Source organism: Vicia villosa, unplaced genomic scaffold (genome assembly GCF_029867415.1).
Source record: "Vicia villosa cultivar HV-30 ecotype Madison, WI unplaced genomic scaffold, Vvil1.0 ctg.002629F_1_1, whole genome shotgun sequence".
Taxonomy (NCBI): Eukaryota; Viridiplantae; Streptophyta; class Magnoliopsida; order Fabales; family Fabaceae; genus Vicia; species Vicia villosa.
In genome coordinates, this window is record NW_026705989.1 from 147,635 (window position 1) to 162,667 (window position 15,033).

Genomic DNA, 15,033 nt, shown 5'->3' on the forward strand with positions numbered 1-15,033 from the left:
CAAAATACACAATGAAGGGGTCTCTACATTAAGAAACAATTTTGAAGATAAGATTGATATATTGCAAAATGCTTTTAAGACATTAATGCAACAATTTAATCTTCAAATTAATATAGAATCTATAGAAGTTTTGTTAGGATTATCCGGGAGTGGAGATGCCAATAGTGATACAAAGGAGAGTGATTTCCAAATGCATTCATCTACATCATCTCATGCTTCATTTCTTATAAAGGTAATTACATCAATGTTATTGTTTTGGTGATGTAAGTTGAGTTGTGTTTGAATTATGCTAGACATTTTCTCCTAGTGATCCGATAATGTCCTGCCCTTAGGTTAATGAAAGAAAAATTATATCATCCCCCTCTAAAAGAATTGCAATGCAGTACAAATTTATTATGTTAATTACTACAAGAATGACAAACCTCAAATTATAATGATATGTTTTAATAGTAATCCCTAGGAGATCTAAGAAAATGTGTGTCAGGTTCTTCTTTTTTTTCTTCCATTTTTTTATGATTTTGTTTTTTTTTAATTCCAATTTTTGTGATTTTATTGGTGTTTACCTATGGAATTGTTTTCAATGAGCAAAACTTAGAGTATGTGTTTATTGTTTGACAAATTTTAGTGTTTTATATAAGAAGGTTATTTGAACTTAGAAAATGTTTACATGATAATTGAATTAATCTAGTGTTTGGCGGCATATAGATAGTAGATATAAGTGCAGTATCCAGTAATGATTAATAGGCCCTAATGGGTAACAAAATGGAATGCTACTAGGGGATAAAAAAGCTACTGATCCATTCAAATATATTTGTTTATTCTGCTAGACAAACTAATATGTCATTGCTGCATAATTTTCATTAAGGTGTCAACAGTTTCCTATTGAATGAAATTTGGTGCAAAATTTTTTGGTTACGACATAGATGGATTACCAGCTTCATTGCTGCTTTTGAAATTTGGTGTAAAATTTATCAGTGGCGGCATAGTTGGATACCCATTTCTAATTTATGTGAAATGATTGATCCATATCTCTATTAATTTGGCTTTATGGAATTTTATTTTTCTGCTTTGTCATGAATCCCCTCATCATTTTGATTTCAAATTGCATATTTGGTTGGTTTGATGCATTTGTGGGGTTGTTGTTGATTTTGTTATCATTTTCTTATGCATCAAAATATCAATCAAGATGATGATGAGAACGACGGTGTAAGTGACGAATTTTAAGAGGACGACTTAAGTGATGAGGATGAAATAGGTATGAACTTCAAGAGAACAACATAGATGATGAACTTCAAGAGGACAATATAGCTGATGAAGAGGATGATGGAGATGACGATGAGTTCAACAAATTTAAATGAGTTGGATGTTGTTGTTATAGGCTTATACTTGAGCATTAAACTTAAAGAAACTATATATTTTGTCATTCTGCTAGACTTATACTTATAAGTGTTAACTTATAGTATTAAGTGGTGTTAGACATTTTGTGTTTCTTATGTATATTTGAGTTAATGTTTGAAGATTTAACTAACACAATTTTTGTGGTACATGTAATTTATGTTTGATGCAATTCTTGTTTAATTGTTTATTTTATAAAAATATGATAAAAAAATTCCTAAGTAACTTATAGAAACATTTTGCAAGCTTTCTTACTATTTCACTTTTAGAGAACAAATGGTAATTGTTACCACATATGACAACATTTGAAAACCGTCCCCACGGAGTATTCTCACTCTACCATTTCTAGGGGGCAATTTTCAATCATTTCACTTTTTAACTACACCTTAAAAATGTTTCCTGAAATGCCACAGGAAAACATCGTCTTTTCCTATTGTTTAGGGGACGTTTTAGGAAAGTGTGCCCAAAAAGCAAAAAAACATCCCCTTGAATAATAGGCAATGCTCACACAGAGGACGGCTGGAAAACGTCCCATATTCTTTTTGGTAACGTTTTTTTCAATTCTGGAAACACTTTTCAGTTGTTGTCAAAGAGGAAAAATGTTGTAGTGATATAAGCGAACTTGGACAAATTTGACATAGACATCAAGATGGGATCACCGGGGACGAAGAAAAAGGTAATGTAGTTGAATGAGACGTTGACGGACTTGAACATATTCATCTTTAAGTTGGTTCAACACGCTTTGTCGTTCTACAAGTTATTGAGAAAATAAGCACGCTTCAAATGGAACATATGGTGCGAGCAATCATTTGCATACTTAAAGGCGGCTCTATCAACCGCAATAATTTTATCTTGACCAGTTGTCGGGGAAGTTTTATATCTTTAACTAGTCGTTTCCACTAAAGCAATTAGTTTCATCCTTATGGGAGGGGTGAATTCTGCTCAAAGTTTGGTGTACTTTATTTCTAATTAAATCCTTAATTGGACCCGAAACATGCTACTAGAATATAAAGAAGGTAACGTTGATGCTCGTTGCCGCATCTAGGAAGTTGTAGCGGTACTTTCTGGCATATGTCGTTGTCATCCATATTGATTTGGCACTGAAGTAAGTACTCCACCGACTTGATTTGGCTAGATGATTAAAATAGTAGTCTATTGAGATTTATGAATTTCACATCTCTTTCGAACCTAGGTAAGCCCTAAAGGCACAATTATTTGCATATTTTATATCAGAAATGACTCTGAGAACATTAGAGTCTGGTCATACTTGGATCGTGTTCACCAATTATTTATCCACTAGCCGAGGAAGTAGGGTCGACCTGATAGTAGATAATGAATTTGGCTTGGTGATTGATGTATCCCTACAGTTTGAATTCTCTAATACCAATAATCAAGCCGAGTATGAAGCTTTCATCGTCAGCATTACATTGGTCGCTAAAATGAAGGTGGAAAACATTAAGTTGCAAACAGATTCTCATCTGGTAGTGTCACGGGCCAAAAGTTAGGCTCAAACCAAAAACCCTTTGTTACAGCAATATGTAGCACTGACAACAGAACAAATGGAAAATTTCAAATCTTATGAAACCTTGCACGTCCCAAGAAAGCAAAATATCATAGCGGACGTCCTTTCTAAGCTTGCAAGCACCAAAATCTCTGGTGTTAATCATTCTTTTATCCGGGAAACTCTGAGGAACCTGGGTAACGAAACCCCTAAAGTATTGATGGCAATCGTAGAAGGCACTTCATCACTTTCTGCATCTTGGTCACTACAACATACATCGAGAAGAGAACACTTCATGCCGATCTGGCTGAGGCGGCTCCCATGAAGAGGAGAATCAGCTCATATTCCGTGATAGAAGAAACTTTGTAAAGAAGAAATTTTCGACCCCTCCACTAAATTGTCTTAAAGGGGCAGACGATGCATACACCCTTGGCGAGGTACATGAAGGGATAGTCGGACAACACTTAGGAGCCCGGAATCTAGCTAAGAAAGTCCTCAGGGTCGTGTGTTACTAGTCATCTATGGTCCAAGAAGCCAAAAATTATGATGACAAAAAAATACAGTAGGATTGAGTGATAGATGTACGCTATTGTAGCTCGTCTTAACATGTTGTCTAGATTTAAAATTGTATATGATGAACGTTAAGTTTGTATTCCTTAAGGGTTTTATAAACGAATAGGTATACATTTTTCAACCTCTCAATTTTGAGGACCTAAAAATCTGTCCATATTTTTAAACTAAAAAGAGCTTTCTACAGTCTCAAACAAGCTCCTATAAATTGGTATGAGCGCCTTAGTGACTTCTTATTAAAATATTCAATCATGGAACCGTAGATACTACATTGTTTATAAAATGTCAAGGAAAGCATATTATTCTAGAATTAGATATATGTAGAGGATATTATTTTCGATTCTACTAATGAGTCTTTGTGTAGATAATTTTCTAGCATCATGCAGGGTAAATTTGAGATAAAGGCTAAGAAAACAGATAAAGGCACATTCATTAGTCAAACAAAATATTGTTTGGAGCTACTAAAAAAGTCATTAGTCAAACAAAATATTGTTTGGAGCTACTAAAAAAGCATGACATGAAAGATTCAAAATCTATCTCTACCCCCAAATGACTTCAAACCTTCTAATTGATAAGGATTAACAAGGATCAGAGGTCAGGATCATCAAGTACATAGGTATAATATAAAATCTTTGTTTTATTTGACTGCAAGTCGTCTTGATAAAATATTTAGTGTATGTATGTGCACTCGATTTCAAGTTCCTCCTATAGCCTACTTTAAGAAAGTTAAACGTATTTTAAAATTAGTGCGATTAGTGTCACCAAAATTTTAATTTGTATTCCTGCAATAAAAATATTGAGATGAGACACAATTTTCTTAGGAATCATATTAAAAAAAATAAAAATGTGATGTGATTTTTGAATGTGTGGATATCAAATAAAGAGTCCTTCAATTTTGAAAATATTTGGTGGACAGCCAAATATCTCAATGATACCATCAGAGAAAAAGAATCGAAGAGTGTTACTGTTAACCATGTGATAATGAAAAAAGATAGAGAAAAAATAAGATGTTGAATAAGTGTATAAAATTTAAGTGTCTAAATACAACCATGTGTATCCCTTCTTTACATGACAACATTCTTGAACAATGTTGAATTTGTTTCATCCATCTGTTTGATTTTCAATCATTCATTACGGACAGCAGACACGACATCGACTTTGACAATCAGAGTAAGTAATAATTTAAAATAAAAAAATTAAACATAATCACAAATATCAGTGTCATATCTGTGTCTGACATGGACATGCATGTTATCATGCATGTCGGTACTGGATACTACATAGAGTATGTAAGCTTAATGGATATACTTCTCATAGTTCAAAATGAAAACATTTAGGAAGAAATATGCAACTTTTGGCAAGAACTCATAGAAGCAATGTGATATCAAACAAATGTATTTAAAATGAAACCAACAAAATTCAGAGTACAAAATAGAATTTATTTGTATGCACAGTTCCAAGATTCAACAATTTCCTTCTAAAGGTACAACAACATCAATTTGCAAACATTAAAATTTGTTATTTGGATCTACAATTAAAGGAAAAAATTTAAAACCCAAAATGTTCAACAACCAGATCATACCAGATACCAGATCGCTTTTATCATCCCCTTAGAGTGCAAGAGATTTCACCTCGTCTTCTTTCCAAAATCCTTCCTCGTACTTGTACCACCTAACGATCCCTTCATCAGTTCGTGTACGTTGGCACATGATGCATGAGTTATCCATGCATGTGATGAATTCACGCAGCCGAGTAGCCTTCTGGCGAATAGCCGGATCAAGTTCAGTGATAATTCTTTTAAATTGAGGAGGAGGAAGGCCTTCCATTAGAACGCAGTGCGATATATTGAGCACTTCTAAATGTTTTAAGCTGTCTAGGATGAAAATGAGAACATCCACGTATAGCGTCGTACAACGAAGGCTCAAGACTCTCAATTTCGGAACAAATGCAGCGAGAGTTGAAGCAAAGAAGATGTCGCATGGACCCATAATCTTGAGTTCACTGAAATTCTCGCAGTTTTTTGCGATTTCCTCGAGAAAATACGGCGGGTTCGCTATACTAGGCATCGTCAGAGACTCCAGCTTCTTCCAGGAACGGATGGCTTTGCACATTCCTGTTCTCTTGATTCTGTTCCAAGCCGGCAGAACCAGTCGTTTGAGTTGTGGGCTCCTGCAACAACGAACAAGAGACTCGTTACGTTTCAATCTCTATTTTGAAAGAAAGCTAATACAAACAACTTATCATACAAAGCATCTCATAAAAAGGTGGTTCAATTTAAGTTATCGCCCCGATATACCAAACAATACTGACATGTTAGTATCAAAGGGATATTCAATCTATCATATTCCTCAACGAATTCGCAAGTATTTATTCCTTTTATATAACCCTAGCGCGTGTTAACTTTATATGGTCTATACTAATTTCAGAGTAAATCATCTTAAGGTCGAAACCAATCATAGAATTTAGTCCCTGCAGTCGCGCGTAAATGATATCCAATTCGCGCCAAAAAAATTATATCCGGTTCGCGCCAAAAAACATAGATATATAATATTGTTTCCAAAAGTCGAAATTACCTTTCAGCGGTGTATGTCAACATATCATCACTTACATACAAGTTGAAATGGAAGATCAATGTCACTATACTCTGCCTGCTAAGACTCAGCGAAACCTTCAACAAACGTGTCAATATCTTATCAGACCGCTCATCAACGTAAACAAACGGCTCTAACGGAATCTTGATGAAATTAGATCGTAACATTGACAAATCAAGTGTCTTCCAACGAAGCGGATCACAGCAAGCCGCGCGCCACGCGCTACAAACATGAGCAACGCCAGATGTTAACTCGAAAATGTCAAACAACTGAAAAATCTTCACCAAAATATCTGTGTCCAGATCCTCCCATCTCCTAGTGTTCGAAACAACATCATCCATTACGCCGATTTTCCTAAATTCTTGTGCATAGAAACACCTACAAGAAACCAAATTTAAAACAAAGTAAGTTCAAACCAATTAAAGTTAAAAAAAACTAGAAGCATTACATGACAAGAAGAACAAGTTTTCTGAAATCAACAAAGGTTATAACCCAATTAAAAGTACAAATTAGATACATGTAACCTCCACAAAGCAATTCATGATTTCCATAACCTCAAAAATGAAGAACTAATAAGACAAAAAAATTATCATTGAACCCCAAAAAACCATTGGCACTTTGATTCAGTTAAATTTACCAAAGCTCAATTACCCATGTTATGCCAATTTCCACTACCCTTCCTAAGAAAAAAAAATGAATTTTTTTCGTATCAGATCTCAAAATTGTGAAACCCAAAACAAAAAAACCAGAAGTGGTTCAATTACCACCAACTTTCTGATCAAACCAAATTACACAAACCCGGAAATAAAAAAGCAAAAAATCAAAACTTGGAGAGTCAAAAAATCATGGGTTGGTAATTTGAGACAAAGATCTAATCCTCGTGACATAAATTTTCTATCTTTCAGAAATGAAAGAGATATGAAAGTACATGCAAATTTGTGTCTTGTGATTGTTCATGTGTGAAGAGTACAGAGAAGAGAGAGAGAGAGAGAAAGAGAAACCTTAGGACAAGACGAGAAGAGTGCGGGGTGGACGATGATGTGGTTGTGTCCTTGTCGAGTAACAACGTTGAATCATGAATAATGAACACAAAATGCAGAGGTTTTCATGTGTTCCGTACTCTCGTTCATTTCTTCTTTATTTATAATCTTATTATAAAAAATATATAATTAAAGTTGAATACAATGAATTTTTAAATTTTATAGTATAAAATTTAAGTTAAACTTATCAACTTATCTTTTTAATATTCATTAAAAAGATTAATATTTACATCCATTTTTCATATCCTTTAATAAAGAAACTATTATTCTAGATATCATATAATTAATTTAAAATAATTATATAATTCGACGAATATATAGAGTTATGTTTAATTTTAAGAATCGACTAATATCTACAGAAATATTAACGGATTATTACGTTCAATCTTAAGAATCGGTTAATATTTACAAAAATATTTGCGGATTATTAATAAAAGAGGTTTTAACATCAACATAGCGGTCAGAGTTAAATCGACTATCTTTCTAGAGAAGTTAGGTTTGATTGTAGTCACAAATTTTCTACAATCACGTTATCACGCATTGTTAGCTGTCTGAATAATATTGGATTGTTGTAAATTAAAAAAGGTAATTTTTAAAATTATAACTAGCGTTTAAAGATGTATCAACTAGCGTGCAGACATAAGGTGGAAAGACAAACGATTCTTCATTCCAATAGATTTGCATCAAGGTTCAATATTAAGCTCCTACCTTTTTACTTTAATTTTGGATGTATTCATGGAACACATCTAAGAGCTAGCATCGAAATGCATGTTTTTTGCAAATGATATAGTTTTACTTGGGCAGTCAAAGAAGAATTTAAATGAGATATTAGAGACTTGGAGACGAGTTTTAGAAACGCGTGATTTTCGCTTAAGTAGAAGTATTACAGAGTATATGGAATATAAATTCAACAAAAGAAGAAGTGTTGCTAACCTTTATGTGAAAGTTGGAGACCATATCATCTCTCAAGTCACACGATTTAAATATCTTGGGTTTATAATACAAAATGATAGTGAAATAAAAGGAGATGTAAATCATCGTATTAAAGCTGTGTGACTGAAATGGAGGAGGGCTTCAGGGGTTCTATGTGATGCAAAGGTATTGCTCAAGGTGAAGGAAAAAATTTATCGAACTGTGGTAAGACATGTTATGTTGTGCGAGAATAAAGTAAGTGTAGCATATAGATGAAGATATTGCGATGGATGTGTGGTAAGATTAAAAAGGATAATATTAGAAATAAAAATATTAGAAAGAGTGTTGGGGTAGCACCTATAGAAGAGAAGATGGTGAAAAATAGACTTAGGTGGTTTGTACAAGTAAATTATATGGTAAGAATAGTATATCAAATGAAGAAAAGTCAAACAGTTAGAGAAAGAGAAAGATGTTGAAAGACTATAAAAGAATTTATTATGAAAGATTTCGATAATTTGAATAAAAGCATGGTTTTGAATAAAATGTTATGACAAAAATAAATCGATTCATATGACTTCACTTAATTGAAAAACTTTATTATTATTATTATTATTATTATTATTATTATTATTATTATTATTATTATTGTATTAAATGAAATTTAAGTTTATATATTTTAGACTATTTGATCAAAATCTAACTGTCATAACCTAGGTGAAAAAAAATTAACATCATGTGATTTCATTTTTCTTTAGGAGCTAATGATGCAAAAGATATGATTGATTTTTTCTTTATCTTTATGGTGTGTATAAGTTAAGTTTTTAATGATAAATAATTATTGATATGATTTTATGATAAAAACATTGATGGAAGTTAAGTTAGTGAGGTGTGTGAGAGAGATGAAAATGAATGAAGACAAAGATGCGGATTATAAGGGGAGTTTCTAAACGAGAGTTGGCTTTAATTTAAGGAAACAAAGTGACACCGTTTCATTTTGTTAGTACTTAGTAACGGTTGATTTAATTTATAAAAGCGGTTTATAAGTTGTTGGGTGTTGATAGTTTTAAGGGAACACCAACCTTACAATTCGTAACGTTAGCTTTTCTTTCCGACAAAAATATTCGCATCTACTACATGTATCACGTTTCTTTCATAACCAAGCAAAGGATTTCACAATGTCTTGTGTTATTACTGTCTCGTTCTACATTTTTAGTACTTTTAGCTTGAAAAACACATGTTCAATAACATGAGTTTAAATTGTTAGGTGAAATATGTTTTTAGTTATTTTAAAATTAAAAACATATTGAATTTAGCTTCTATTTAATTTTGTAACTATGTGTTTCAGTCTCCATATTTCGAATTTTTTTACCAACGTCTTCATCTTTAACAACTTAATATACATTCTACCTAACTTTCTAACATGGATTTTAAATTCATCACACACAAAAATTAGTGTATGCTCTATGAATTTGCCTCCAGATTTTCCGAATCATTAAAAAGGATTACGATTTTGTTTCATCTATCCACGTTCATTTATTCTCTATTTTAAGAAAAATAAACTCAAATGATAAATAAATCTCTCTAGTTTATTAAATAGATTTCACTAATAAATTTCATTAATTTATCGTACAGGTTTTGTTGTGTGATTTGGATAAGAAAAAACTCTTTTAGGAAAAAAAGAAAATGTACTGACAGTGTAAAGTATTTTTATATTGTCAACCAATGAGAGACATGCATCAGAATAAATCCTATTTTTAATTTAAAAAAACTGAAATTACATAGCAAATAAAACATTTTGATTGGTTGTATGTGCAAAACTGTTTTACACTGACAGTGCACTATCTTTAAACTCTTTTTTAATTTAATAATAATATTATAAAGACATGATAAAATAATAGATTTTAAATAATATAAATATTGTTGAACATTTATACCCACTAAAAAAAGTACAATAAAGTGGTTTTATACGGTGTTTACGGTATTTGAACGGTGTGTCGGGCTACCTCACGTATAGTAGAGAGAAGCTCTGCGTATGACTTTTTTAAGGAAAAGTGAAGATACCTTCCTCATTATGGGAATGAGGTATATACATAAGACTTCATTAACTAGATAGTGGGAGTTGTGGAAGACCGGTTCTTCCTCCATTATAAGGAGAACAGTTTTTTCATTGATTGGCTTCTTCTAGTCATTATTGTAGAAATATATTGTGGGTGATGTGACTTCACACACAAGAGAGTGGTGAATTGTGTGTTAGAAAAATTTAAGTTTGAAAATAATTTGAATGAAAATGAACATTTGAAAATATTTTAGAAAAGTTTTAAAATTGAGCAGCAAAAAAAAGTAAGTGCAGAAAGTAAAAGTTAACGAAGAGAGAAGAATACCAGAAATTATAGAGGTCCAGTCAAAAGAAAAAGACATAATCCTCTTCCCAAAAATTACTCTTGAGAGTATTCAATAATCTTAAGAGCTTTTAGTGGGTTGAACTCTCAAACCCCCTTATACAAAGAAAGTGAAGTTTGTGGCTAACTTCCAACCAAACAACAAATAAGAAGTAAAGCGGTGAGTCTTCCTTCCAAACTGTGGATTGAAGTGGTTAGTTGTCTTTCCACAAGAAACTTGGAGCGGTTAGTCTTCAAGCTTCATATGAAGATTTTATCATGAGCTGACTTTGGACCTTGGAGAGCTTTTAACATCGGGCTGAGCTCGTGAACCGAAACCTGATTTTATATTGGTCTAACCCACAACCTGTGAGATTTTACCAGTTCTTGGTGAAAAAATATCATATGAGAAGCTAGAAAATATTCTCAGTTCTCTTCCAAGGAGGTTTGATATGAAAATCACAACCATTAAAGAACCACAAGATGTAAGCACTGTCAAAGTAAATGAGCTAAATGGCTCGCTACTCACCTTTGAAATGGAAATAAAAAACAAAAAATGTAGCATTCAAATATGACATTGAAGATGATGAGAGAAGGTAAAAGAAGATATTGATGATAACCTAATTGGATATAGTGCTTCTTGCAAAAATATTTTGGAAGATCATGAGAACACTTGACAGGAGATCAAGGAATAATGTCACAACCAATTTCAAAGACAATTTATCTCCCAATACCAAAGATTTTAATCCTCAGTGAAAATCTAAATAAAGATATAAACAAAACAAAGACAATGGAATCCAATGTCATGAATGCAAGGGCTTTTGGAACATTTAGACGGAATATACCAACTTCCTTAGGAAATAGAAGAATGGGTACGCTGCCATATTGTTAGATGAGGAATCAAAGAATGATAGTGAAAGCGAAAAATCCAACAATGTTATTGCCTTTAAAACTCGTGTATGATCCAAGTCCACTATGGATAGTAATGAAGGATTCAAGTGATGAAGATCTCTATGATGGTGTTATTGCTAAGCTTACAAGTTATTGCATCTTAAGTTGAAAGAAGAATTCATATTAGGTGAAAGATAAAGAGAGATAAAATCAATATTCGACTTTGAGACAAAGCAAACCTCACCACCACCTTCTCAGAATTAAAGGAAGAAGTTTACAACTTGAACTCCAAACTTGAAGGCATGACAAAATTTGTTCGTATATTGATTCTGGTTCTAAAACCTTGATGAAATTCTAGGGATAGAAAACCCACAAGATATATGAAAGGTATTTGGTTATACTATAGCTTCTTGAATTCAAAATCCAAGTTTGTTCCTCCTGTTAAAAGACTAAGTTCATAATTTCAAACTAGGCTTAAATGCACCTTTGGTCCCTGTAAGTTAGCGAGTTTTTGATTTTCGTCCCGGTAAGTTTTTTTTCTGGGTTTGAGTCCCTATATTTCACTTTCGCGTTTGTTTTAGTCCCTAAAATCAAAATCCGCAAGAAAATTCGCAGGAAAACCTGCAGATTTTCCTACGGATTTTGACTTTAGGGACTAAACCGCGAGCAAAAAGTAAGATATAGGGACTCATAACAACAAAAAAACTTACAGGGACGAAAATCAAAAACTCGCTAACTTACAGGGACCAAAGGTGCATTTAAGCCTTTCAAACTATATGCCATAACATCCAGTACACTAATATTTTCGGCAAAAATTGATGAGTGTGTCACTATTATGGTCAACAAGTTCATATAAGACTTTTTTTGCTACAAATTGTATGGTAGATCATACTACCATTATCAACATCATCTCATCAGTAACACTTCAAAAGATGTTTTTCCGCAACAATTATGGAAAACCAAACAAGAAACTACAAGTCACATTGCCTACACTTCCTTAAGAGCTTCCTCTTGTAAAAATTGGTGTTTTGACAGTGTTTGCTCTAGACATATGATTGGATAAAAGAATTACTTGAAAGATCTAAAGTCTTACTCCAATAGCTATATTACTTTTGGTGATGGAGCTAAAGGAAAAATTGTGGGAAACGGAAAGTTGGATTACACAAGCCTCCCTAGCCTAGTTGATTTCTTCTTGTTGAACATCCCACTACAAATCTCATCAATATTAACCAATTGTACGATCAATAATTATGCATTAATTTCAATCGATATAAATGTGCAGTCACTAATAAACATCAGTAACAAATAATGAAAGGTACCAAATCATCAAACAATTTCTATATGTGGTGTTCTTAATCAAAGGATCAATTTCAAGTTTGTATGACCTCCAAGGTGGAAGAATCCAAATTTTTGCACAGAAAACTTCATCATTTAAATCTCAGACGTATGAGGAAGATTGCCTCAGAAAGGATATCATTGGTCTTCCTAATCTCAAGATTGAAGAAGGGAAGATTTGTGGAGACTGTCACTTAGGTAAACAAACCAAGATATCACACAAGAAGGTTCAACATATTACTACCTCCGTAGTTCTTAAACTACTGCACATGGATCCCGTGGGACCCATGCAGGTGGAAAGCATAAGTGGAAGAAGATAATGTCTTTGTGTGTGTGTGTGTGTTAATGATTTCTCAAGGTACATCTAAGTTGATTTTATTCAATAAAAATCATATACTTTACCATTTTTGAAAGCCTGTGTCAATGCTTACAGCATGAGAAAATTGGTAAGATTGTTTGAATATGTAGTGATCATGGAAGGGAATTCGAGAACTATAGTTTCTATGAATTTTATTCTTCCAAAGGCCTATCTTATGAGTTTTCAGCTCCCATCACTCCTCAATAAAATGGGGTTGAACGTAAGAATCAAACACTTCAAGAAATGGCTAGGGTCTTACTTCATGCCAAAAATCTATCCTATTACTTTTTGGTAGAAGCCATGGACATTTCTTGCCACATTCACAATTATATGGTTATTCGACCAGGATTTAAAGCTACTCACTATAAACTATGGAAAGGAAGAAAGCCAAGTGCCAAATACTTTCATGTTTTTGGAAGCAAATGTTACATCCTTGTTGATCGAGATCAAAGTCGCAAATTGGATCCTAAAAGTTATGAAGTAATCTTCTTGGAATACTCCCTAAATAGTAGGTCACACTAAGTATTCAATAATCGTAGAAGATCCATGATGGATTTTATCAATGTTATTGTTAATGACAAGCAACACGATGATGTCTGTGAAGAAGAGGAGGAATCCACTACTCCATAGGATAATGTCACACCAGATGTACCTGACAAAGGTACCAACATAATTCTGTCAACTAAAGATGAAAATATAGATCTATATGCTTGTAGGTATAAAGTTGATAATCCTGAAAAAGATCCTATATGAAGTTTTGATGACGACAATGTCAACAGTTGTGATGAATTCGACGAAAATACCTTTCAACTCTTTGATGATGGTGACCCAACTAGAAAAAAGTCTCAAGCATCATCATGCAAAGAGACTCAAGATTGAAGTGCCTGTATGATCATTACATATGGCAGGGAATAGTGAAGCCTCAAAGTAATGAAAGAGATGGAGTGTGAAAGTTATTCAGGTTGTGTCTGAAGAGTGACCCGAGTTTTATAAAAGTAAAGGAGTAGTTCCTAAGTTCTAAGGCAACTCCCACACGCACTTAAAAAGACTTTTTCATACATTTTAATGTCTTAACGATTTTTTCAAAATCGAGCCAAGTGATTAAGATATTGTCCCCTATCTTTTAAAAGATATTTTGATCTACCCAATCGATTGGGGACTTAAGCCAATCGATTGAAAAAAATATTCAGAGTCATTCAATCGATTGGAACATTAAGCCAGTCAATAGGAGAAGGGTCAAACATTTAACCAAACAATTAGGAGAACACCTTAATGACTTGTAACGGTTATGTATCACTTCTTTCCTTTTAAACAATCATAATTGATTTTAGGGCTTCTAATCGCTTGGCTAATCAATTCTGCCCATGGATCATTTTCTTTTCTTGTTTTTTATTATCTATATAAAGAAGGTTGCCCCCTTCTTCATTTCAACTCACTTTCAAAAGTTTTACATTTTCTTTGAAATTTATCTCTTTATTTTCTGTCTTTCTCTCTGTAGAGATATTTCTTTGTCACTTAAGTTGCCTTAGTGCTTTCTAAGGAAATTTTAATTGTGCGAAAAAGTAACTTGTATCACAATCCCCCCCCCCCCCCCGGGTTTTGTTCTTAAAGTCACTTGTCCAATAGAAATTTGAGATATCAATTTTGGGTGCCAATAAATTTTAGTCCCAACCCACGTAATGAGGGAACTAAAAAAATCAAGGGATTATTTCTCTCACCCTTATGGGTGCTCATACACCCTTACGAAAAACCAAAATTGGCCCAAGAGTTCAAAAATGTACTTCCAGATGCACCTCAGTCCACACTCAATTTATTCGTAAGTGTGTCAGACCCTCATTTTTGACAAAAATTAATACGGAAATGTATTTTCGTTTAACTAATGGATGTGCACCTCCGGACAGGATTTTAAACAAATACACGTCAGACCCTTCCTCATTTATGGTAAAAACACTCTAAAATTCTTCTCACTTTCAAAAAATATTATAAATCCAAGTTTCCTTTCTACTTCATACAATCCAAGTAATTTGTCAATTTCTACTCTCAAACATTCAATCAATCGAAG

The 15,033-nt window shown here is 33.1% G+C and overlaps 1 protein-coding gene across 1 annotated transcript; it reads right to left on the bottom strand.

Moving 5' to 3' along the window:
- Window positions 1–4,888: 4,888 nt before the first annotated feature.
- On the bottom strand, window positions 4,889–7,193 carry LOC131639433 (F-box/LRR-repeat protein At3g48880-like). The gene is made up of 3 exons (XM_058909931.1): window positions 7,059–7,193; window positions 6,040–6,435; window positions 4,889–5,635 (listed from the first exon to the last, which is right to left on the bottom strand). Exons 2-3 carry the CDS (start codon window positions 6,396–6,398, stop codon window positions 5,077–5,079), a joined length of 918 nt encoding a protein of 305 aa, XP_058765914.1. The 5' UTR covers window positions 6,399–6,435; window positions 7,059–7,193; the 3' UTR covers window positions 4,889–5,076.
- Between the last annotated feature and the right edge of the window lie 7,840 nt (window positions 7,194–15,033).

Bases quoted from the DNA above. Each gene is read 5' to 3' on its own strand.
- LOC131639433 (XM_058909931.1), bottom strand. From the start codon at position 6,398: ATGGATGATGTTGTTTCGAACACTAGGAGATGGGAGGATCTGGACACA. The intron at 5,636-6,039 runs GTAATTTCGACT...TCGTTGTTGCAG, and splicing joins TTGACATACACCGCTGAAAG to GAGCCCACAACTCAAACGAC.